The 27269-nt window shown below is 40.0% G+C and overlaps 1 protein-coding gene across 2 annotated transcripts; it reads right to left on the minus strand.

The window, feature by feature from the left end:
* LOC139758331 (tRNA dimethylallyltransferase) lies at positions 1–27269 on the minus strand. 2 transcript variants are annotated; one of them, XM_071679609.1, is made up of 8 exons: positions 27039–27176; positions 26404–26479; positions 24940–25613; positions 18947–19085; positions 9710–9964; positions 4969–5040; positions 1928–2090; positions 1–607 (listed from the first exon to the last, which is right to left on the minus strand). In XM_071679609.1, exons 2-8 carry the CDS (start codon positions 26434–26436, stop codon positions 435–437), a joined length of 1509 nt encoding a protein of 502 aa, XP_071535710.1. In that variant the 5' UTR covers positions 26437–26479; positions 27039–27176; the 3' UTR covers positions 1–434. The 2 variants fall into 2 exon arrangements, with proteins under 2 accessions (XP_071535710.1, XP_071535709.1); XM_071679608.1 differs by lacking the exon at positions 26404–26479 and having other exon boundaries at positions 27039–27269.

Consider the following 27269-nt stretch of genomic DNA (forward strand, 5'->3'; position numbering starts at 1 on the left):
AAAACTTCAAATTTTATTTTTCCTTTCCACAGAAATCTGGCAGGGAATTAGATGAAAGAAAAAAACTTAAAACCTTCATAATGAATTCAACAATTATATAATTAATTTACTCTTTCAATGTTGTATGTACACAAATAAATCAAATTTCTTTTTATTCCCTTTTACTGCCTTTTTATATCTGTGGGATGAAAGACTAGAGTTCTCGATCCTACCCTTTAACAATAAAAGGGACACCTAATTCCTTGGTGTAAACCAGCCACCCTAAACTATCAAATTCCAATATGAATAAAAATATACAAAATAACTTCAACTTTGTTTACACTAAAATTTAATATCTAGGAAGACAGCTGAGTAATAAATAAAACATCAAATGGAAATAAAATAATAGGACTATTATCAATTTCTTTTTAAAACATATTGGAAATGATAGTACTTTAAGTCTTTTCTTCTACTGTAGATATGCATACAGTTACTTCATCTGCTTTACTTGAGAAATTTTTCCTTTTCACCATTTTTCTGTGTTTTGCTCCTTGTATGTGATCTTTCCAAGTCTGCTCTCCAATTACCACACGGTTACATATGCTGCATTCATGTCTTGATTTATTATCTGCAGAAATATGTAATTTATTGTCATATGTTAGGAATCCTAAATAAGCTTCTCTTATAATCTAAGAATAATTACATCAGTGCAAAGGCTAATCTATGAGCCTTTTATAATGGTTGAAATAATAAACATCACCCAAGCAACAAAGGAAATCTTAAATATAAATTTAATCTTAGTACAATTCTTGGTTATGACTGCCTTATGGGTCAATTTTACCCATCATTTGACATATGCTACTAGTGATACCTCTGACATTGAGGTGAGGAAGAGGCAATATAAAGAGAACACGTTAAACTCATTACAACTATAAAATTATTATGAACCATTGGCTTTATGGAATATTTGGCACGCAAGAATTTTCCTTGTAAATGTTGCATTTTGAATGGTCATTATTTCTTCATTTGTAATGACTTCTGAACTATTCTATTAATGAAATTAAGAAAAATTAACAGGCGCAATGAAAATCCACACAAATTGGTACAATGGAGCTGATTTCAATGGTAATGGACCAAGAAAATCTTTTAAAATGTAACAACTAGAAATTCCATTGGATAACTCCCCTTTAACCATCTTTTCAAATCTCTCTCTCTATCATCGATTGCTCTTATGGATTTGGTTAGTCCTAGAACACAGACATTATTTAAGCACTTTTCAGCATGAACAAGATATCTAAAAACTTAAAACTTTTATATTTTATTATGTATTTTGAGTTCCTTTAAAAAATACTAATAAAAGCTATTTTCTATATAATTTGCTTGGCTCTAAGAATACTACATGTAAGTTACTCCATTTGTACATGATCCAAGGTAACATAGCAACTGCGTGTGTGCAAAAAAAAATAAAACATGCGCTAAACAATTTGGCACCAGATTGTCATCTCCCTCCATCAACATTCCTTCAATCCATTTGCAAGTCATGTACAAGACACAAGCTCAATTATTACATGAAATGTTTTTCAACAGTATTTATCATATACAAGTTTGTTTCTGACCTTAAAATCCGTTTGCTTTATGTGTCATATTAACTCTCATAGTCCCAAGTGCAGCATGCTGCCTACCTGCTCGAGGTCTAGCATTATAGCAATCACCCATCTGCTAACGGCAAGTGTAAGAAATATGCATGCTTTATGCATATATATTCATCTGGGCAGTACCCAGATAACAGAGTGACAAATTCTGCAAACACAAATACCATTTCATGGAGAACCATAACCTTGCAAAAGCCAAATAATGGAAGTTGCCAAAGTCTGAAACATTAAACTGCAGGGATTGAGTACACTCATGGGAGGAAATCCTAAAGTGTATTTCATAAAAATTTTCTTACTTCTGTTGAAAGCTGATTTTTCAGAGTCTTTTTGTATATTAGCTGCCTCCAGGTCAGGTTGTGTACCATCAATCATTGCCTTCACAACAGCTTGGGAAGGATCTCGAACATTCTCATTCCACTTGCTAAGATCTGTGCCATCCAAAGCATACACTGATGGAACCTGTAAAACAATCAGGAATTAGTGTTCTTGTTGTAAACTTCCTAAACAGAAACATTAAACTATTATACAGGTGACCTTTAATCCATTTCTATCAAAATTCAATTGCTGCCTTTCTTTCCACATACAGGATGCCTCAAGTACAGCCGACTAAACTTCGTTCCTCATATTTCCTTAACTCTCTTGTCTATGGAGATTCTTCCAAACATCTTAAATACATTCCCATTGTATCTTCTACACACTATTCATGCAGTCCAATCCAAAACCATGCCTCACCAGCATGGTCATCAATTCTGTTAAAAGTAAATATAGTAAACCAGTATGCCAGAAAAAGCTGAGCAGCAAGAACTGGCAGCCTAAAAACCACAAGCAACTGAAACATACACGACAAAAACTTTCCATGGTTTACTCCAGACACTTCACATGCCCTGGTTTAATCCATTGACAGAACATCGACCCTGGTATACCAGATCGTTCCAGTTCACTCTATTCCTTGCATGCCTTTCACCCTCCTGTATGTTCAGGCCCTGATCGCTCAAAATCTATTTCACCCCATCCTTCCATCTCCAATTTGGTCTCCCACTTCTCCTCGTTCTCTCCACCTCTAACACATATATCCTCTTGGTCAATCTTTCCTCACTCATTCTCTCCACGTGACCAAACGATTTCAATACACCCTCTTCTGCTCTCTCAACCACTCTTTTTATTACCACACATCTCTCTTACCCTTATATTACTTACTCGATCAAACCACCCCACACCACATATTGTCCTCCAACCTCTCATTTCCAACACATCCACCCTCCTCCACACAACCCTATCTATAGCCAATACCTTGCAACCATATAACATTGTTGGAACCACTATTCCTTCAAACATACCCATTTTTTGCTTTCCGAGATAATGTTATCGCCTTCCACACATTTTTGAATGCTCCCAGAACCTTCACAACCTCCCCAACCTGTGACTCACTTCAGCTTCCATGGTTCCATCTGCTGCTAAATCCACTCCCAGATATTTAAAACACTTCATTTCCTCCAGTTTTTCTCCATTCAAATGTGCCTCCCAATTGACTTGTCCCTCAACCCTACTGTACCTAATAACCTTGCTCTTATTCACATTTACTCTCAGCTGTCTTCTTTCACACACTTTACCAAACTTAGTCACCAGCTTCCGCAGTTTCTCACTCGAATCAGCCACCAGCGCTGTATCATCAGCGCATCCATGTACATTTTCATACGTGCTCGCCTTCATCCATTCCGCATGCCACCCTGCCCCACAGGAAACGGCACAAATGTGTGAAGGAAAAGAAAAAAGAACAGAGTATAAAGTAGGAACATTAGGTAGGAGCTTCTGCAAACACTACACCAGAGTTGCCCTCTGCCAGTGGCCTGTTAAGGATGGGGCACCACTGGCTAAAAAGTGGCACTGGAGTCCACCAGTTATGGAGACTACAGCCATGGCCACCCCCTTGAGGGAGTTCCAGTTGGAAAAAGCATCAGAGATATAGATAGATAGACAGGTAAATGGTTCTTTGACAAGAATGTACTCCCAATGATACTATCTCACTAAAGGTGATTTTTCACTTGCACTGTAACCTTGAGCAAGTGAAGTCTGGTAAAATATCCTGGAGGTGGGCAGGTGACAAAGGGCAGTTGAGTGGTGGGATGATGAAAAACTTTTGGCAAAAGAGAAAAAAGAGGTCTCTGGGCATGCTTTCAGGGGAGTGCAGTATACATTAGAAAGCAACAAGATGTCAAGAAGGCGGCGGAGAAGCTGAGAGAGCAAATAAGAGTTGAGGTTAGAAAATATCAACAAGCTTAAGGAAATACGAAAATGTCTTGAAAGGAGGTCAATAATGTCAGAAAAACAAGACAACATATACAAACATCAGTGACTGGGGCAAATGGGGAAGTGATAACAGAGATAAGGTCAAGAGGAAATGGAGCGAGTACTTTAAAGGACTTTTAAATATATCTGACAATAAGGTAGTAGAGTAGATGTAGGGTGTTTAGCTTAGGGCAGTATGCAAAGTGACAGAATCATGGCAAATAGTTTGGTGAAATGAGAAATGGTAATGACAACCTTGTGTAAGATGAAATGTGACAAGGTGCCGTGAGTGGATGGTACTGTAATGAATTTTTTAACAATGGGGGTTAACTGTACTGTTGATTGGTTAATTATTTCAAAGCATGTCTAGACAATGGTGAGATACATAAGGATTGTTGGAATGCCTGCATAGTTCCAATATATAAAAGGAAGGGGTACAAAGGCGGGTATATGAATTATAGAGGTACAAGCCTGTTAGGTGTACCAGGTAAGTTGAATGGAAAAATGTGTGAAGGTGCTTCTGGTGCTACCTCCCCAACATGGAAAAGGGCAAACAAATATGAAAGAAATCTGAAAGTGGTGAATAGTTCACACCAGCAGAGGACGTGCACCCTTTGACACTTTACAACAGTGGTATATGCAACTGAATCTAAAAGAGTTCCGCTTCTATGAATGGGATATTTATTCTATTCTCCATCACGCTCAAGATGTTTCTTTTATTATCCACATCTATGCCATGCAGGAGGGGGCTAATGAGTAATAATGCTGCCAATGTAAAGGGATAAACTGACAATGTTGCAAGTGAAAAGTTCTTTGAAATCAAGAAAGATGAGAGAGGTCATTGCAAGAAATGGGATAGAAAATACTTGAAGACAAACATCTTTAATAACATGGACAAGATGAGTGAAATAAGCTAGGTATTGTGGTTGTATAACAGTAGAGTGTTTTAAGAAATGGAGACCTAAGAGGACAAAACTAGCTCCAAGTATTATTCAATTAGGTGATTACACACCTTTCATTCTACTGCTACTTCAAGATTCTTAAATCTTACCTTTCGTCCTGATGGTCGAAGAAATCGATTTCTTATCCACCTTATTTGCTTCCTGGTATACTGTCGTGTTGCCTGCAAAAAAAAAAAAAAGATTTACAGTTAATGTAGGTTTTGAGATATGTCCTGTGAGCAATGATATAATCTCCAGTAGCTCTGGGGGGTAGTAACCTCTTAACTCCCCTACCTTCAGGCTGCATAAATGCCTCTTCCCCCCACATGCTAACCACCTACTCAATGACAATGACCTATGGTTTGGCCCAGTTCTCTCCACCAACCAATCAGCAACCTCCACTTGGTTTCTTAATTCTAAGCACACACATGAGAAGGGTGGGGAAAAACAAACCTAAGACAACTTCTTATGGAATACCACAACAGAGAAAATTCTTCATACTGTTCTTCAAAATGTACATCCCTAGATTGATTCATCTTCCAAGCCTTAGGAGCATTCCAGCATTGCGGCAGAAGGAAAAAAAAAAAAAAAAAAGAGGATAAAGCAAAAACATTACCTTAAAAGTCATCTCTTGGCACACTGAAGTCCATCTGCCCTGATACTGACAATCCCCCTGATACTGACAATCCAAGAGCTTAATAAAGTCAACATATGAAATATAGAGTACGGTATTGGTCACAGTTATGTTACAGGAATGACCACTCCTCTAATGTTTATCTCCTCCAAGGAGAGGCTCCTAAAGAGGGCCAAAAATTACCTTCCCAAAATCATGAACTCTGACATACTAACACAGATAATGACAAATTCTTCGTACAGAAGAGATGTTCCTTGCCAAGGCTGGGAAGCGGCACTAGAGTACATTAGTTATGGAGACTCTAATGCCATGGCTACCCCCTTGAGTAAGTTCCAATTTGAATGGGCAACAGATATATAGATAGATAGATCTGTTTCCTTGCGCTACCTCGCAAACGCGGGAGACAGCGGCAAAAAAAAAAAAAAAAGAAGAAAAAAAAAAAAAAAAGTGTGGAAATAAAAAGAGCGTGGTTGAGAGAGCAGAAGAGGGTGTTTTGAAGTGGTTTGGGCACATGGAGAGGATGAGTGAGGAAAGATTGACCAAGAGGATATATGTGTCGGAGGTGGAGGGAACAAGGAGAAGAGGGAGACCAAATTGGAGGTGGAAAGATGGAGTGAAAAAGATTTTGTGTGATCGGGGCCTGAACATGCAGGAGGGTGAAAGGAGGGCAAGGAATAGAGTGAATTGGAGCGATGTGGTATACCGGGGTTGACGTGCTGTCAGTGGATTGAAGCAGGGCATGTGAAGTGTCTGGGGTAAACCATGGAAAGCTGTGTAGGTATGTATATTTGCGTGTGCGGACGTATGTATATACATGTGTATGGGGGGGGTGGTTGGGCCATTTCTTTCGTCTGTTTCCTTGCGCTACCTCGCAAACGCGGGAGACAGCGACAAAGTATAATAATAAAAAAATATATATATATATATATATATATATATATATATATATATATATATATATATATATATATATATATATGGTTCCATCCGCTGACAGATCCACTCCCAGATATCTAAAACACTTCACTTCCTCCAGTTTTTCTCCATTCAAACTCACCTCCCAATTGACTTGACCCTCAACCCTACTGTACCTAATAACCTTGCTCTTATTCACATTTACTCTTAACTTTCTTCTTCCACACACTTTACCAAACTCAGTCACCAGCTTCTGCAGTTTCTCACATGAATCAGCCACAGTGGATCATAGGGTGGGGGAGGGGGCGAAAATTTTGGGAGCCTTGAAAAATGTGTGGAAGTCGAGAACATTATCTCGGAAAGCAAAAATGGGTATGTTTGAAGGAATAGTGGTTCCAACAATGTTGTATGGTTGCGAGGCGTGGGCTATGGATAGAGTTGTGCGCAGGAGGATGGATGTGCTGGAAATGAGATGTTTGAGGACAATGTGTGGTGTGAGGTGGTTTGATCGAGTAAGTAACGTAAGGGTAAGAGAGATGTGTGGAAATAAAAAGAGCGTGGTTGAGAGAGCAGAAGAGGGTGTTTTGAAATGGTTTGGGCACATGGAGAGAATGAGTGAGGAAAGATTGACCAAGAGGATATATGTGTCGGAGGTGGAGGGAACGAGGAGAAGAGGGAGACCAAATTGGAGGTGGAAAGATGGAGTGAAAAAGATTTTGTGTGATCGGGGCCTGAACATGCAGGAGGGTGAAAGGAGGGCAAGGAATAGAGTGAATTGGAGCGATGTGGTATACAGGGTTTGACGTGCTGTCAGTGGATTGAATCAAGGCATGTGAAGCGTCTGGGGTAAACCATGGAAAGCTGTGTAGGTATGTATATTTGCGTGTGTGGACGTGTGTATGTACATGTGTATGGGGGGGGGGTTGGGCCATTTCTTTCGTCTGTTTCCTTGCGCTACCTCGCAAACGCGGGAGACAGCGACAAAGTATAAAAAAAAAAAAAAATATATATATATATATATATATGAAGTCTGTTGGGGATGAGAGAGCTTGGGAAATGAGTCAGTTGTTGTTCGCTGATGATACAGCGCTGGTGGCTGATTCATGTGAGAAACTACAGAAGCTGGTGACTGAGTTTGGCAAAGTGTGTGAAAGAAGAAAGTTAAGAGTAAATGTGAATAAGAGCAAGGTTATTAGGTACAGTAGGGTTGAGGGTCAAGTCAATTGGGAGGTGAGTTTGAATGGAGAAAAACTGGAGGAAGTGAAGTGTTTTAGATATCTGGGAGTGGATCTGGCAGCGGATGGAACCATGGAAGCGGAAGTGGATCATAGGGTGGGGGAGGGGGAGAAAATTCTGGGAGCCTTGAAGAATGTGTGGAAGTCGAGAACATTATCTCGGAAAGCAAAAATGGGTATGTTTGAAGGAATAGTGGTTCCAACAATGTTGTATGGTTGCGAGGCGTGGACTATGGATAGAGTTGTGCGCAGGAGGATGGATGTGCTGGAAATGAGATGTTTGAGGACAATGTGTGGTGTGAGGTGGTTTGATCGAGTAAGTAACGTAAGGGTAAGAGAGATGTGTGGAAATAAAAAGAGCGTGGTTGAGAGAGCAGAAGAGGGTGTTTTGAAATGGTTTGGTCACATGGAGAGAATGAGTGAGGAAAGATTGACCAAGAGGATATATGTGTCGGAGGTGGAGGGAACGAGGAGAAGAGGGAGACCAAATTGGAGGTGGAAAGATGGAGTGAAAAAGATTTTGTGTGATCGGGGCCTGAACATGCAGGAGGGTGAAAGGAGGGCAAGGAATAGAGTGAATTGGAGCGATGTGGTATACCGGGGTTGACGTGCTGTCAGTGGATTGAATCAAGGCATGTGAAGCGTCTGGGGTAAACCATGGAAAGCTGTGTAGGTATGTATATTTGCGTGTGTGGATGTATGTATATACATGTGTATGGGGGTGGGTTGGGCCATTTCTTTCGTCTGTTTCCTTGCGCTACCTCGCAAACGCGGGAGACAGCAAAAAAAAAAAAAAAAAAAAAAAAAAAAAAAAAAAAAAAAGTTTTTTGTAAGCTTCCTGGATACAAATATATGTTTCCCTTGATAGTCTTTGTTGATCTATATCAATTTTCTCAGGAATTTAATGGTGCAATGAAATAAGTTCATAAGCTATAGCTTTCCAAGAATAAATCAAAATGGGATATCCTAAAACTGATTCCCTTTAATGGTACAGTATTCAACTAATCTTCAACATATGGTCTGCATTTATCTCAAGAGGAAGCAAGTCATAGGGAAAATTTGGGATGAAGGTTTTGAGAGAACTGAAGGATGTGTGGAAAGAAAGGAAAGTATCTGCGAGGGTGAAAATATGTATATGTGAAGGTACAGGAGTCCCAACTTTGTTGTAAAGGTGTGAGGCATGGGATGAGAATGTGTGAAGAATGGATATGTTGGAATTGAAGTGAACAAGGATAACAATATGTAGCGTGAAGTGGTTGGACTGATCAGGTAATAAAAGGATAGGCAAGAAGTGTGCTACTAAGAAGTGTGTGATGGAGAAAGCTGAAAATGGTGTGCTAAAACGGTTTGGACTTCAGGAAAAAATCATTGAGGAGAGGTTGACAAAGAGGGTGTCTGTGTCAGATATGGAATGCTCTCTCATATGGAATGCTCACTCTCTCAAAGAAATCTAAAAGGTCTTTGACTACATCTGCTAGTGACCTTAGTGGTTGACGTAGCAGATAAAAGATAATTACTCAATCATAGAAATATGCCACCTAATTACCAGTAATTAAACCTAACTTTTTTTAACTCCAATTACTGACCACTGCAATTACATTAAGTTTTTGTTAAACTATCTCCCATGGGCATCTATATCAATCTAAGCCTATGTTTCCAATGATTAATGAAAACTACTTTATTCCTTCATTTCTATACAAACAAGTTATTTTGCAAATATAATTTGGATGCAAGCAATTCCTTTCTTGTTGGCTACCACTCTTGGATTATTTAAATGAAAATATAGGCATTTGGTTTTTACGCTAAATCAGCAGACACTTAAACACACATTTGCCATGTACAAACATAAGTTCTACTGCTCAAAACAAATAGCTGAAGTTTCATTCATCTCTAATTACTTGATCTGTAAAGAATACTCCATGCAGGGATCATATAAATGATACTAAGTGTGTGTTATGCCCTCATTTGAGGCAAAAAAAATTCATATACATAAAATAAAAAAGGAAACTTGGATTAAACAAACAATTTTGAAAATTCTAATATCATTTTCATCATAATGAAACCTACCAGCTTCATTGCTATTACTCCAGCTTCATATAACCGTTTTCCTTTTTCAGTTTCTCTCTCCTCTTCAGGTAAAATCAAAAACTCATGGAACTCCTTAAATCCAATGCTTTGAAATATGCCCTTGGTGTAGTCAGGGGGCTCTCCATCTTTCAGACGCTTGATATTATAAGAAGAGTGGAAATCTTTCAGCTCTTGCAGAAGCCCCCTCTTGATCATCTCATCCACTCGAGCATCTAATCGCTGGTTGAGTATGTCCTATTGATGCAAACACAATAATATGGTTAATCATATAAGCAGAGTAAGTGTGTTATGTGCATCCCCTGATCAAAATGATCTTGCAATCCCTTTGGCCCAAGTCATTTTTCTTAATAATAAGGTATATTATTTAGTAGCAAATGAAAGAGAAGCAGAAGGCTCTCTTCCTCTCTACTCCCTTCTGCAAATATACCAACAAGAAAAATAAAAAACATTCTACAGTACTGAAATGGCTACAAGGACAACTTGTACTGAAGACTGTAAAAAGGGACAATTACTTCTTTTCTGTTCACTGATATTCTTTTAAATAACAAAAATATACTTGGTATTCATTAATAAATGAAGAATCATTTTCAATACAATCAAGATAACAATAGCATGATAATAGTGATAGGAAAAATACTACCGATTCTAAAAATGGATGGAGGTGAGCAAATTTGGCCTCAATTTGTCTGGTTCTAGCACTACCTCACTCGTACAGGAAATTGCAAACAAGTTTGAAAAAATATCAATAATAATAGCAATAACAATAATAATAATAATAATAATAATAATAATAATAATAATAATAAACACAAGCAACAGCCCAGGGCACTGAGCATTAAGAACAGAGGACTGAGCCAAAGAGTGAAAATCCTCACTTGGCCATATATATATATATATATATATATATATATATATATATATATATATATATATATATATATATATATATATATATATATATATATATATATATATATATATATATATATATATTTTTTTTTTTATACTTTGTCGCTGTCTCCCGCGTTTGCGAGGTAGCGCAAGGAAACAGACGAAAGAAAGAAATGGCCCAACCCCCCCCCATACACATGTATATACATACGTCCACACACGCAAATATACATACCTACACAGCTTTCCATGGTTTACCCCAGACGCTTCACATGCCTTGATTCAATCCACTGACAGCACGTCCACCCCGGTATACCACATCGCTCCAATTCACTCTATTCCTTGCCCTCCTTTCACCCTCCTGCATGTTCAGGCCCCGATCACACAAAATCTTTTTCACTCCATCTTTCCACCTCCAATTTGGTCTCCCTCTTCTCCTCGTTCCCTCCACCTCCGACACATATATCCCTGGGGATAGGGGAGAAAGAATACTCCCACACGTATTCCCTGCGTGTCGTAGAAGGCGACTAAAAGGGGAGGGAGCGGGTGGCTGGAAATCCTCCCCTCTCGTTTTTTTCAATTTTCCAAAAGAAGGAACGGAGAGGGGGGCCAGGTGAGGATGTTCCCTCAAAGGCCCATTCCTCTGTTCTTAACGCTACCTCGCTGACGTGGGAAATGGCGTATAGTACGAAAGAATATATATATATATATATATATATATATATATATATATATATATATATATATATATATATATGGATGGAGTGAGTATTTTGAAGGTTTGTTGAATGTGTTTGATGATAGAGTGGCAGATATAGGGTGTTTTGGTCGAGGTGGTGTGCAAAGTGAGAGGGTTAGGGAAAATGATTTGGTAAACAGAGAAGAGGTAGTGAAAGCTTTGCGGAAGATGAAAGCCGGCAAGACAGCAGGTTTGGATGGTATTGCAGTGGAATTTATTAAAAAAGGGGGTGACTGTATTGTTGACTGGTTGGTAAGGTTATTTAATGTATGTATGACTCATGGTGAGGTGCCTGAGGATTGGCGGAATGCGTGCATAGTGCCATTGTACAAAGGCAAAGAGGATAAGAGTGAGTGCTCAAATTACAGAGGTATAAGTTTGTTGAGTATTCCTGGTAAATTATATGGGAGGGTATTGATTGAGAGGGTGAAGGCATGTACAGAGCATCAGATTGGGGAAGAGCAGTGTGGTTTCAGAAGTGGTAGAGGATGTGTGGATCAGGTGTTTGCTTTGAAGAATGTATGTGAGAAATACTTAGAAAAGCAAATGGATTTGTATGTAGCATTTATGGATCTGGAGAAGGCATATGATAGAGTTGATAGAGATGCTCTGTGGAAGGTATTAAGAATATATGGTGTGGGAGGAAAGTTGTTAGAAGCAGTGAAAAGTTTTTATCGAGGATGTAAGGCATGTGTACGTGTAGGAAGAGAGGAAAGTGATTGGTTCTCAGTGAATGTAGGTTTGCGGCAGGGGTGTGTGATGTCTCCATGGTTGTTTAATTTGTTTATGGATGGGGTTGTTAGGGAGGTAAATGCAAGAGTTTTGGAAAGAGGGGCAAGTATGAAGTCTGTTGGGGATGAGAGAGCTTGGGAAGTGAGTCAGTTGTTGTTCGCTGATGATACAGCGCTGGTGGCTGATTCATGTGAGAAACTGCAGAAGCTGGTGACTGAGTTTGGTAAAGTGTGTGGAAGAAGAAAGTTAAGAGTAAATGTGAATAAGAGCAAGGTTATTAGGTACAGTAGGGTTGAGGGTCAAGTCAATTGGGAGGTGAGTTTGAATGGTGAAAAACTGGAGGAAGTGAAGTGTTTTAGATATCTGGGAGTGGATCTGGCAGCGGATGGAACCATGGAAGCGGAAGTGGATCATAGGGTGGGGGAGGGGGCGAAAATTCTGGGGGCCTTGAAGAATGTGTGGAGTCGAGAACATTATCTCGGAAAGCAAAAATGGGTATGTTTGAAGGAATAGTGGTTCCAACAATGTTGTATGGTTGCGAGGCGTGGGCTATGGATAGAGTTGTGCGCAGGAGGATGGATGTGCTGGAAATGAGATGTTTGAGGACAATGTGTGGTGTGAGGTGGTTTGATCGAGTGAGTAACGTAAGGGTAAGAGAGATGTGTGGAAATAAAAAGAGCGTGGTTGAGAGAGCAGAAGAGGGTGTTTTGAAGTGGTTTGGGCACATGGAGAGGATGAGTGAGGAAAGATTGACCAAGAGGATATATGTGTCGGAGGTGGAGGGAGCAAGGAGAAGAGGGAGACCAAATTGGAGGTGGAAAGATGGAGTGAAAAAGATTTTGTGTGATCGGGGCCTGAACATGCAGGAGGGTGAAAGGAGGGCAAGGAATAGAGTGAATTGGAGCGATGTGGTATACCGGGGTTGACGTGCTGTCAGTGGATTGAATCAAGGCATGTGAAGCGTCTGGGGTAAACCATGGAAAGCTGTGTAGGTATGTATATTTGCGTGTATGGACGTATGTATATACATGTGTATGGGGGGGGGGGGGTTGGGCCATTTCTTTCGTCTGTTTCCTTGCGCTACCTCGCAAATGTGGGAGACAGCGACAAAAAAAAAAAAAAAAAATATATATATATATATATATATATATATCTTTCATACTATTCGCCATTTCCCGCAATAGCGAGGTAGCGTTAAGAACACAGGACTGGGCCTTCGAGGGAATATCCTCACCTGACCCCCTTCTCTGTTCCTTCTTCTGGGAAAAAAAAAAAAAAAAATGAGAGGGGAGGAATTCCAGCACCCCGCTCCCTTCCCTTTTTATTTTTTCATTTTGCTTTGTCGCTGTCTCCTGCATTTGCGAGGTAGCACAAGGAAACAGACGAAAGAAATGGCCCAACCCACCCCCATGCACAATGTATACACACATATATATACATACACAGACACATACATATATACCCATGCACACAATTCACACTGTCTGCCCCCATTCACTCCCATCGCCACCTCGCCACACATGGAATACCTTCCCCCTCTCCCCTCATGTGTGCGAGGTAGCACTAGGAAAAGACAACAAAGGTCCCATTCGTTCACACTCAGTCCCTAGCTGCCATGCAATAATGCCCGAAACCACAGCTCCCTTTCCACATCCAGGCCCCACACAACTTTCCATGGTTTACCCCAGACACTTCACATGCCCTGATTCAATCCATTGACAGCACGTCAACCCCGGTATACCACATCGATCCATTCACTCTATTCCTTGCCCTCCTTTCACCCTCCTGCATGTTCAGGCCCCGATCACACAAAATCTTTTTCACTCCATCTTTCCACCTCCAATTTGGTCTCCCACTTCTCCTCGTTCCCTCCACCTCCGACACATATATCCTCTTGGTCAATCTTTCCTCACTCATTCTCTCCATGTGCCTAAACCATTTCAAAACACCCTCTTCTGCTCTCTCAACCACGCTCTTTTTATTTCCACACATCTCTCTTATCCTTACATTACTTACTCGATCAAACCACCTCACACCACACATTGTCCTCAAACATCTCATTTCCAGCACATCCACCCTCCTGCGCACATCTCTATCCATAGCCCATGCCTCGCAACCATACAACATTGTTGGAACCACTATTCCTTCAAACATACCCATTTTTGCTTATATATATATATATATATTTTATTTTTATTATACTTTGTCGCTGTCTCCCGCGTTTGCGAGGTAGCGCAAGGAAACAGACGAAAGAAATGCCCCCCCCCCCATACACATGTATATACATACGTCCACACACGCAAATATACATACCTACACAGCTTTCCATGGTTTACCCCAGACGCTTCACATGCCTTGATTCAATCCACTGACAGCACGTCAACCCCGGTATACCACATCACTCCAATTCACTCTATTCCTTGCCCTCCTTTCACCCTCCTGCATGTTCAGGCCCCGATCACACAAAATCTTTTTCACTCCATCTTTCCACCTCCAATTTGGTCTCCCTCTTCTCCTCGTTCCCTCCACCTCCGACACATATATCCTCTTGGTCAATCTTTCCTCACTCATTCTCTCCATGTGCCCAAACCACTTCAAAACACCCTCTTCTGCTCTCTCAACCACGCTCTTTTTATTTCCACACATCTCTCTCACCCTTATGTTACTCACTCGATCAAACCACCTCACACCACACATTGTCCTCAAACATCTCATTTCCAGCACATCCATCCTCCTGCGCACAACTCTATCCATAGCCCACGCCTCGCAACCATACAACATTGTTGGAACCACTATTCCTTCAAACATACCCATTTTTGCTTTCCGAGATAATGTTCTCGACTTCCACACATTCTTCAAGGCCCCCAGAATTTTCGCCCCCTCCCCCACCCTATGATCCACTTCCGCTTCCATGGTTCCATCTGCTGCCAGATCCACTCCCAGATATCTAAAACACTTCACTTCCTCCAGTTTTTCTCCATTCAAACTCACCTCCCAATTGACTTGACCCTCAACCCTACTGTACCTAATAACCTTGCTCTTATTCACATTTACTCTTAACTTTCTTCTTCCACACACTTTATTTAATGTATGTATGACTCATGGTGAGGTGCCTGAGGATTGGCGGAATGCGTGCATAGTGCCATTGTACAAAGGCAAAGGGGATAAGAGTGAGTGCTCAAATTACAGAGGTATAAGTTTGTTGAGTATTCCTGGTAAATTATATGGGAGGGTATTGATTGAGAGGGTGAAGGCATGTACAGAGCATCAGATTGGGGAAGAGCAGTGTGGTTTCAGAAGTGGTAGAGGATGTGTGGATCAGGTGTTTGCTTTGAAGAATGTATGTGAGAAATACTTAGAAAAGCAAATGGATTTGTATGTAGCATTTATGGATCTGGAGAAAGCATATGATAGAGTTGATAGAGATGCTCTGTGGAAGGTATTAAGAATATATGGTGTGGGAGGCAAGTTGTTAGAAGCAGTGAAAAGTTTTTATCGAGGATGTAAGGCATGTGTACGTGTAGGAAGAGAGGAAAGTGATTGGTTCTCAGTGAATGTAGGTTTGCGGCAGGGGTGTGTGATGTCTCCATGGTTGTTTAATTTGTTTATGGATGGGGTGGTTAGGGAGGTGAATGCAAGAGTTTTGGAAAGAGAGGCAAGTATGAAGTCTGTTGGGGATGAGAGAGCTTGGGAAGTGAGTCAGTTGTTGTTCGCTGATGATACAGTGCTGGTGGCTGATTCATGTGAGAAACTGCAGAAGCTGGTGACTGAGTTTGGTAAAGTGTGTGAAAGAAGAAAGTTAAGAGTAAATGTGAATAAGAGCAAGGTTATTAGGTACAGTAGGGTTGAGGGTCAAGTCAACTGGGAGGTGAGTTTGAATGGAGAAAAACTGGAGGAAGTGAAGTGTTTTAGATATCTGGGAGTGGATCTGGCAGCGGATGGAACCATGGAAGCGGAAGTGGATCATAGGGTGGGGGAGGGGGCGAAAATTCTGGGAGCCTTGAAGAATGTGTGGAAGTCGAGAACATTATCTCGGAAAGCAAAAATGGGTATGTTTGAAGGAATAGTGGTTCCAACAATGTTGTATGGTTGCGAGGCGTGGGCTATGGATAGAGTGGTGCGCAGGAGGATGGATGTGCTGGAAATGAGATGTTTGAGGACAATGTGTGGTGTGAGGTGGTTTGATCGAGTAAGTAACGTAAGGGTAAGAGAGATGTGTGGAAATAAAAAGAGCATGGTTGAGAGAGCAGAAGAGGGTGTTTTGAAATGGTTCGGGCACATGGAGAGAATGAGTGAGGAAAGATTGACCAAGAGAATATATGTGTCGGAGGTGGAGGGAACGAGGAGAAGAGGGAGACCAAATTGGAGGTGGAAAGATGGAGTGAAAAAGATTTTGTGTGATCGGGGCCTGAGCATGCAGGAGGGTGAAAGGAGGGCAAGGAATAGAGTGAATTGGAGCGATGTGGTATACCGGGGTTGACGTGCTGTCAGTGGATTGAATCAAGGCATGTGGAGCGTCTGGGGTAAACCATGGAAAGCTGTGTAAGTATGTATATTTGCGTGTGTGGATGTATGTATATACATGTGTATGGGGGTGGGTTGGGCCATTTCTTTCGTCTGTTTCCTTGCGCTACCTCGCAAACGCGGGAGACAGCGACAAAGCAAAAAATATATATATATATATATTTTGCTTTGTCGCTGTCTCCCGTGTTAGCGAGGTAGCGCAAGGAAACAGACGAAAAATTGGCCCAACCCACCCACATACACATGTATATACATACACGTCCACACACCCAAATATACATACCTAAACATCTCAACATATACACATATATACACACACAGACATATACATATATACACATGTACATAATTCATACTGTCTGCCTTTATTCATTCCCATCGCCACCTCGCCACACATAATATAACAACCCCCTCCCCCCTCATGTGTGTGAGGTAGCATGTGTGTGTGTGTGTGTTGAAATGCATATGTTTGTATATGTGTGCATGGGCATTTATGTATATATATGTGTTTCCTTGCACTCCCTTGCTGACACAGGAAACAGCAAGTATAATATAATATATATGTATATAATTTTTAAAATTGATTATACTTAATCGCTGTCTCTTGCATTGGTGAGTTACCCTAGGGAAACAGAGGAAAGAATGGCCCAAACTCACCCACATACACATGTATAAACATAAACGCCCACACACACACATATACATAACTATAGATTTCAATGTATACATACATATACATACACAGACATATACATATATATAAAAATGTAAACATTCATACTTGCTGCCTTTATCCATTCCCGTCGCCACCCTGCCACACATGAAATAACACCCCCCCACCCCACACATGTGCGAGGTAGCGCAAGGAAAAGACAAAAAAGACCACATTCGTTCACATTCAGTCTCTAGCTGTCATGTGTAATGCACTAAACCACAACTCCCTTTCCACATCCAGGCCTCACAAAACTTTCCTTGGCTTACCCCAGATGCTTTACATGCACTAGTTCAATCCACTGACAGCACGTTGATCCCAGTATACCACATCATTCCAATTCACACTGTTCCTTGCATGCCTTTCGTCCTCCTGTATGTTCAGGCCCCGATCGCTCAATATCTATTTCACTCCATCCTTCCACCTCCAATTTGGTCTCCCAATTCTCCTCGTTCCCTCCCCCCTCTCGTTCTCTCTATATGTATGGGGGAGAAAGAATACTTCCCACGTATTGCCTGTGTATCGTAGAAGGCGACTAAAAGGGGAGGGAGCGGGGGCTAGAAATCCTCTCCTCCCATTCAAATTTCTACAAAAGAAGGAACAGAGAAGGGGGCCAAGTGAGGATATTCCCTCTAAGGCTCAGTCCTCTATTCTTAATGCTACTTAACTAATGTGGGAAATGACGAATATGTATAAAAAGAATAAGTAATTTTTTCATACATATTTGCCATTTCCCACATTTGCGAGGTACCATGGATTCAAGGGTAGTGAATATATGGATCTAGTGTTTGCTCTGAAGAAATGTGTGAGAATTAATGACAGAGTATTGATGGCAAATTAGAGCAAGAAACTGCAATAGCTGGTTACCAAGTATGGGAGTGTTTGTGAGACGAAGTAAATATGAATAAAAATAAGGTTATTGGGTTGAACAGGACAGAGACAAGTTAACTGGCATATGAGTTTGAATGGGAGAACCTGGAGGTCTATCCTCCACTAGGTCATCTGTCTGTGACTGGATATCTTTGGAGATAAAAGACTGGGCCCCTTCACTACCACGGGGACCTCAGGCATACTCTTAAGTCCCATGAGGACCCCATACACTACAATACATTCCTACTCAGTCCCTCAACCCTCATACAAACAAAGGTAGGAACAACTTAATTTAAGATCCTTTAAAATAGGCAAAACACATGCAAGACAGCTATGGACTTGTATCATTCACATACCTGAAATACTGTATAACACACCATGCAATACAAAATCATTAAATTCAACCTAAGACATATCTAATAATGACTACTTTCCTAAATCAAGTTATACTTTACCATGCTCATGATATCTGTATGTATAACAAACTAAAAAAAATCTCCTGAAATTGTTCTACAGTCATCCATTACATGTCTTTTTCAGGCACTCACGGTTTCCCGGAAAAAGAAACAATAATCACAAACTCCTCTATGAAACATTTCACTATGCCTAAAGGAAGGAAGGGGTGTTTGGGGCATGGCAGGAAACCCTCCTCTGTTTGGACGAGGGTAAATAACACTAAGACTCCCCAACAACACATACACACAATACCGTGTTCTTCCATCTGGACCTTACCTTGCACGAGTCTCACCTGCTGGCATGTAACCCAGAGGATAGCAGTGTTAGGGAATCTGAGGCTGCCCCCAAGCTTCGAACCACCTTCCTGCTGCTGCTGCTCCAGCAAAATCTGGCTATGGCACCGACCTGTTTGCTCATGTACCTGCAGAGACCTGCCATAAGCCAAAAGCCTCATTAGTTTATTTGAAACCAGTACAGAAATTATCATTCTCTTACCACAGCTACAGCACTGAATAAAGTAAATGATGCCAAAGCTACAGCATTCAGTAAAAATCATGGCTACAGTACATTACCATGAGGCAATGCCACAGATACTGCACATAATAGGATATTTCCACACTCAGAGCAATTACTGATGAAAATGTCAGAAATGGAGAGATTTAAAACAAATGGTACAGTGCTACAATCACAGCAAATACTGATCAAACACTGTCAAAGCTACAGCTCTCATTAATAAACTATTACTACAGTTCAAGCACTTATGTCATTTTTTTATGTTAGCCAAGACTGCATGGGCAGCTGAGGCCCTAATCAAAGCCATCCCACTAACTCCTAGCCTGAGCCAGGTACCCATTTCATCATCAACCCCTACCGGTGGATGAACAGCTGGGATGACCACGGACAGCCTCTCGTAACCAGGATTTGAACCTACGAGCTCAACACTAGACAACCCGTGAAAGAGTCATTGTTAGACACACTAACCGATACATCATGGTAGTCCATATCTACATTACTTATAAATTATTGCCACAACTACAGCTCTCATAACCCTTTGAAGACTATGATGGAAGTTCCTGTCTAGGGAACTAACATGCTCTTGAAATTTTGTGTTGAGATAGTGATATCTATTATGTGTATACTAGGGGGATTACTGTTTAGGAAGAAGCCTCCAAGTCAATTATCTTTAATGTGGTTTTTGGCTCACTGAATACCAATTCATAATGCCCTTTTAGAGTCTCACTTGCCTGTAAAAAATACCTTGCTTTAAATTAGCAAATAAAGTTTGAGGTCCTCGATTTGCATTTCTCATAAGCAAAATAGAGAAAGTCCTTGCCTAATTTACAGAAACTGCAAAACTATTCTACAAATGTAACCATGGTGTCAAAGCACACTAAATGGAAAAGATGGGAATAACTGGAATCCAAAGCAAAAAGCTCAGTCTCCCAAGGAACTATGCTTGCATCCCTCATGCTCCTCATTCTTATAACTGATATTGACACAAACAGGAGCCACGGTTGCATTTCATCCTTTGCAAAGGAGACTATAATAAGTATGAAAATCACATCAAAAGATGATGCTGAAAAGTTACAAACAAACAAAATCTTTAACTGAGCGAGTTAACTAATAGTTCCATAAGAGTGCACAAGAATGTTCTCAATGACCCTCTAAGAATCTTGTGGCAAGATGGTCAAATCTATAATTAACACAAGGGGATTATTGTCTAAGAGCAAGTTGGCTGGCTTATCTAAAGTGGTTTTTAGCTCACTAAACACTAATTCATATATATTTCAAATCTCACTTATCTGACAGTTGTCCATGAAAGCAAACCTCTCTGTTCCTAGGGGTCAACTAGAATTTGTGGTCCTCGATTTGTGCTTCGTACATGAGACAAGGTATTCTGGGCTATTTCTTACTTCATCATTGATGTTTCCTCCTCTTTTTTTTTGTAATGTATAACGTGAAAGTTTATGATTCACTGCTACTTCTGGTGTAGGCCCAAAGGATTCTCCTCGGAGGGAACATCCACAGTAAACATACAAATGATGCCTCCTCAAGGGGACATGAGAACAATACCACCTGAGGGGGCATCAGAAGAAGCTCTTAATCCAACATCACCGTGAAGGTAAGGGAGCTCAAGAGTGTCTGTTGACAATGCTCTTGTCCAATTTCTTTACATGTGGAATAGCTTGTGACTGCAGAGCTGATCTTCCACTGAAGCTGAAGTTCTTTAGTGCATCAGCAAAAAAATCACTTTGGGAGAATTCAATTTTCATCCTTTCTTGCTCCAGCAAATCGTATTCTTTGGGTGTATACAGAACTTAAAATCTGCTGTACTCTCTTAAAGTGTACTCTTAAAATCAAAGCAATCTTTATTACCGTACATAAGCTTCAGCACAATGCACTAAAAAAAGCAAGAGTAAGGCCTGAGTGTCAAACGAACTGCTGCAGCACATATTACTAAAATCTTTGGAGAGAATCCTAAGAGGCACACAGATAAAATTCAAGAAAGGAACATTGTATATAACCTGGGAGAATACAGTTTCAGGAAGCAAGATCCTACCTCTCTCATTAACTTGACCAAGATATGATCACTGAAGCTCCAGTAAACAAAATGCTAACAAGCTTTATACAGACTTTGCACAGGTAGATAAATGAGACCAAAGTGCCATAACCCATAAAATGTAAAAGATGGGAATAACGGCAAACACTGGGAAAAGAATATATAACTTTTCAACTAACAGATCACAGTGCCTCCAGCATCTCCACAATAAAAAGCCCAGTTCACCAATGAGCTATCCATGTACCTCTCCTGTCCCTCATTCTAATGTCTGACATGGATGAGAACATAAGCCAAGGTTTCATATCATCCTTTGTAGATGATACAAGAATTATGAAAATCAAATCAATAGAAGATTGTAAAACACTACAGAGACATATCTACATATTGTAAAACACTACAAAGGGACATATCTACATTCTCCGTTGGGCCACCAAGAAAAACATGCTTTTCAATGGGAATGGGATCCAACCGCTTTAAAGAAGAAAAAAAAAATATATATAAACCAGTTGAAAAATGCGGAAGACCCTAGAAGAATAATGTCTGCGTGAATCACCTCAGAATAAAAATATCTTATCACTTAACCTTCAGTGAACATGAAAAAACAGCTGCCTCCTCCTGAAGGATGGTGAAATAAATCCTTTGGATTTTCAAAAAAAGGAAAAAAAATCAAGGCTCTAATTCTTTAACAAATAAAATATGTTCTAACACAAACCTAGAAAACAAGTAAAATTGCAGAATAAAAAATATCTTTCACAGCCCATATCAACATAGTAAAGTACCTAAATCACAGGGAACAACTGAAATCACTTAGGCTAAACTCCATGGGGTGCAGACAAGAGAGGTTTATCATCCATACCTAGAAAATGCTAAAAGTCAAGGTCCCCAACTTACACTCAGATATCCAAATGGCATGGCATGTATGAAACACTATAAATACAAAGGTGCAATATGCATAGAAAAAAATACCTCAAACATCCAGGACCCCAGACTCTTCAACAACATGCCCGCAATCATCAGAAACACCATGGAATGCACAGTGGAGATGTACCTACAAAGTGTAACAGACCAGCCAGACTGTGAGGACTACAAGGACCTATGGGCTGTGACTTCTAACAGCTTGGTCTATCAATGTCCCAACCTAACAGTCGGGGCTTAGTCTAGGCTGTTGGGGTAGGTGACCCCTGAAGACTTCACCAGGTTTTTCACCAGGTGTAAAATTCAGCATAATCTTTTCTCGTATTCAGCACAGTCTTTTTAAGTTAGCCGAGACGGCATGGGCAGCTACAGCCCTAATCAAGGCCATCCCATTTATATATATTTTTTTTCTTTTTTTTCAGACATATTCGCCATTTACCGTGCTAGTGAGACAGCATTAAGAACAGAGGACGGAGCCTATATGTATTTATGCTGTATTACTGTATAAACCAAATGAAAGCATATCAGACTACATAAAGATGGTAAATTGCTGAACAATTATTTTGCCACTGTATTAACCAAACTGAAAAGTTTCGATGCAATTTACCTGATCCTAAACAAACATCTGAAGGAGAATGACTGAAAGGAGCTGACATCAAATGAAGCAATGATGAAGAATATAAAGGAACTGAACCCTGATAAATCCCCAAGAGATGAAGCATTTTACCTGGTCATCTTTCAAGAGTGTCAGATGAGCAGTGTTAAGAGCCACTAAGATTTTCAGGAAAAGTATGCGTGCTCGAGACGTGTTATCTGGTGTGTTACTAGATCCTCCATTCCCTAACCCTGTAATATATTTTCAATGAAAACCAATGAAATGAAATTTACCTAAACAAGACTTGCATGACCTCTTGGTACCTACAATGCAAATTTAGGTGACATAGTGTAATACAATTTGTTAATAATTCTCCAAAGAACTGCAGTGATCCTGAAGATGTACAATTAAGGTGGTAAGGGCAACAGTGGGACACTCCCTTCTCTGAGAGGGTAGAGTACTGATAAGAGATTTCAATTACAAGGAAAAGGACCAAGAAACTTAAGATTCCTATGGAGATGCCAATACTTACATTCATAATGAGGATCTGTGCTGCCACCAGGGGGTAAGTTTTGTCAATCTAACACTCTTCAAATATGAAGGGCACAAGAACATAAGAGAGGACACTGCAAGAGACCTATTGGCCCATGCCAGGCAGGTTCCGAGTCTGTCCACTCTACAACCAACCGCCTAACCCATAAATACATACACCTTTGTTTAAAGCTTCCTAAAAACCTAGCTTCCACTAACGTACTTGGCAGCTTGTTTCATAAATCTACCACACTATCCCTGAACCAATAATTACCCACATCCGAACCGAATCTATTTTTTCCTAATTTAAATCCATTACTTGTCCTATCCGGTGGTGCCATTCTAAGTAATTTATTCATGTTACCTATATCAATGCCCTTCATCCATTTAAAAAGCCCTCCTCCTCTTGAGTGTAAATTCAGTCTATTGAACCATTCTTCATAAAAGAGGTTCCTAATTCCAGGTATCACTTTTGTCATTCATCTTTGTACTATCAAACAATCTATATCAACTGCATAATAGGGAGCCCAAAAACTGTACCGCATAATCCAAATGTGGTCTCATCAATGCAAGATAAAGATGCAATAATACTCTAGAGTTTAATTTTTGAGAGTCCTATTAATGAACCCTAACATACTATTAGCCTTATTATACACTTTAAAACATTGTTACCGCAGCTTAAGATCCTTGCTCACCAGTACCCCTAAATCTCTTTCACATTCTCTTTTACCAATAGTAATATAGTCCAGTTTGTAATCAGTGTTTCTGTCTTTACCCAGTATGTGTTGTGCATTTATCTAAGTTGAATTCCATTACCATGTACCAGCCCTATCTGATAATCTTTTTAAGTCCCTCTGCTAATTCACTGAATTTTCATCTGAAGGAAAATATACCACTTTTTTTGGCATTTTCTTTAATAATATTGAATATAAATATTTTCCTCAAGGGGAAAAGAATTTTCATATTTCCTTTTCCACATAGGATGCTTAGAAGGTATACTGAAAATGAACAAGAAGATTGTGCTCTTTAGAGATGGGACAAACATTTTAAGCCATTACCCACACCTCAGGTAGTTTTGTGCTCTACGCTTCGATGACTACAATCAAATTTGCCTTATCTATGTTGATTGCGTGAGATGCTTTGCCAACTACAATAATTCCATTCGAGTTCCTCAGTATTTGTCCTACAGCAATGTGGAGTTCAATAATCCAGATGACCCACTCCATATAAACCTACAGATATGATGATAAAAAGCACCAAATGTATCATAAGACTATACAAACACGACCATGACAGTCGGGACATTCAACACCAAGCTGTGTAGTGCTCAGTGCTATCTCAGAAATATGCTCCCATGAAATGTGTTTACTGCTTCAGGTGAATGTTAAGTCCTGCTCCACTTGTTTCTCTCTTGATTTCTTAGCTTCATAAAATGTTCTTTCTGTCAAGAGATTGTCTCTTCCTGCTTAAGGGGTTAATGCTATGGATAAAGGCCAATTCAAGACCTGTTACAAAAGAACAACATATGACACTTTTGTACCAATTAAAATCTAATATGTTCCAAAGCAGATACAAAAGTGGCTAGTTCTGAGTGTATCAAGTACCACAAGATAAGTTATCACTAAACACAGGACAAGATATGCAATAAGAACCTAAAAACAGCAGAGATATAATACAAACTTACCTGATAATTTTTCTACGTTCATTTGGATGGTACTGCTCAGCAATATCTGGGTCAACCTCCTGTAATCGACAATATAACTCCTCGGTTGTCATATCAGTGTCTTGCCACACCATGTACTCATTTGGTTTACCACTAGCATATTCATTTCCACTCACTCCCTCTTCAACTCCTTTAACCTCTGTTTTTCTTTTTACACTGTCACTTTTCTGATCATCTTTTTCACATTTAGAATTTTCCTTTTCCTCAGCATTTTCCATAAAATAATTATTTACAGTTTCCTCAACATTCTCACTATCACAAACAGCACCACTTAGCTTACTCTTTTTCTGCACATTCTGATCATTACCACCACTCACTGAATTTCTTTTGATGTTCATGTAAATCTCCTTATCACGGTCATATATTAGCTTTGAGTCATCCATGCCCATGACACAAGGTACACTATCAACAAGAACATTCCAGAGTAGAGATTCAATATAGTAATTGGTTCCTCCAACAATAACAGGTACTTTATCCTCACAAAGGAGTCGTTCCACTATTGGTAAAGCAGCATTACGAAAATCTGTAACACTGTAGCGAGATAAGGGGTCTAAAAAATCCAACAGGTGGTGCTGAACCTGTGTTTGCTCCTCTGGTGTCACTTTATTAGTTACTATATCCAAGCCACGATACACCTGCAAGAGAGAGAGAGAGAGATCATTCTTATTAAAAGTGGCCTATTAAAGCATAAAACTGAACTCTACTTGTAATGAGAATAAAAGAACACACTAAATATCACAATATACCTATCAATTTTCACCTTGAAAATCCATCGCAACAAAGATGACTACTATGATCATTGGAGAAAACATAAGATAGGGTTGACTGAGAAACCTTGCGGATGAGGCCATAACTATGTGGGATAAACAAAAAGTTACAGAATGTGGTGATGAATGTTTACCAGGAGAGTAAGGCATGGGCATGAGTAGGAAGAAGAGGGTAAATGGCTCTTGGTGAAGTTAGGTCTGCATCAAGGATGTGTGATGTCACCATGGTTGTTTAATCTATTAATGGATGGGGTGGCGAGAGGGAAGTAAATACTAGGGTCTAAAGAGTAAGGGGTAGGTCTATCATATACTGGGAGAGGGGTGCATGGGAAGTGAATCAGATGCTACGTGCAGATGACATGGCACCTGTGGAGGAAAACTCTATAGATGGGCGACATGAGTTTGGGGGTATGTGTGAAAGGAGAAATATGAGGGTGACTGTGAACAACAAAGTGTAATGAGATGCAGCAAATGGATAAAATTAATGGTTTGAGAATAAGTTCGAACAGGAACATCTTAGAAGGATAAGGGGAAATGCTTTTTTTTCTGGGGAGATATTTTGTTGTAATTTTCAATCAAAATATAAATAAAATGTCCACAATAATGCAGTATATTACTATACGTAAGTAAATAATAGAAATAAAAAGTTTTAAAATACCTTAGGCAATATATAATGTGTGGCTAAAATCATTAGTCGTTAATTCTTCTCCACGATTGGCTACAGTTGGAAACACCTGGAAAAATGTCAAGAACAATGCCCTGTGAATAAGTTTTAATAAAACCAAGTGGCAAACTGATAAGGAAAGCCTGAGTTTAGAAATTTAGGAATGAGATCATGAGAGCAGGTGCATAAGAGTTAGGTTGAAAAGAAAAGATAGGAAGGTTAACATTAATATGCATATACGGTGGGTAAGGCCTTTACAATAACAATACCAAATAACTATCATATCTAAAACTAGATACGTGGCAGCGCTAAATAAAAAGCTTTAACGACGATTAATAAAATAGCACGTTGGGATAGTCTTACGAGATTCGTTAACTTGCTACATGATGCAAGTTAATTACGACTGTAACGAAATGGGTGCAAACTTCTACTCTTGTGTACTTCTCGTCTTTAGACAAGATTTCACACCACAAAGTGATATATATTAATCCTGACATCTCCAAGAGAGTCTTCAATATAACCGGTGACGAAATTGCTTCACCCTTGTTCCGCCATCACAGAGTCTTGCAAACCACACGTAGACATGCATCACGTTCACCTTCACATTCCTCCAAAACATATCCATTTACCTGCATGGAATCCGCGCTGATGATTTCTCCATTAAATCTGCTTGCTATTTCCAACGCCAATTTCGACTTCCCAGTCCCTGTCGCACCTAAAACCACCACAACAGGTACACGAGTAACCCGGGCCGTACTCGCTACCAGAGAGGCCATGTTGACTCCATCAGCTGACTGCGGGACAGCGCGCAGCTCGTCAAAACACGTGGGATATCTGAAACTCATCCTCCGACTTAACTT

Source organism: Panulirus ornatus, chromosome 30 (genome assembly GCF_036320965.1).
Source record: "Panulirus ornatus isolate Po-2019 chromosome 30, ASM3632096v1, whole genome shotgun sequence".
Lineage (NCBI taxonomy): Eukaryota > Metazoa > Arthropoda > Malacostraca > Decapoda > Palinuridae > Panulirus > Panulirus ornatus.

Coding starts and splice junctions, on each gene's coding strand:
- LOC139758331 (XM_071679608.1), bottom strand. CDS start 27,254: ATGAGTTTCAGATATCCCACGTGTTTTGACGAGCTGCGCGCTGTCCCG. Junction 9,965..18,946: donor TCTGGGTTACATGCCAGCAG/GTGAGACTCGTG, acceptor TTGCATCAATAG/GACATACTCAACCAGCGATT. Junction 2,091..4,968: donor TTCGACCATCAGGACGAAAG/GTAAGATTTAAG, acceptor ATTGTTTTACAG/GTTCCATCAGTGTATGCTTT.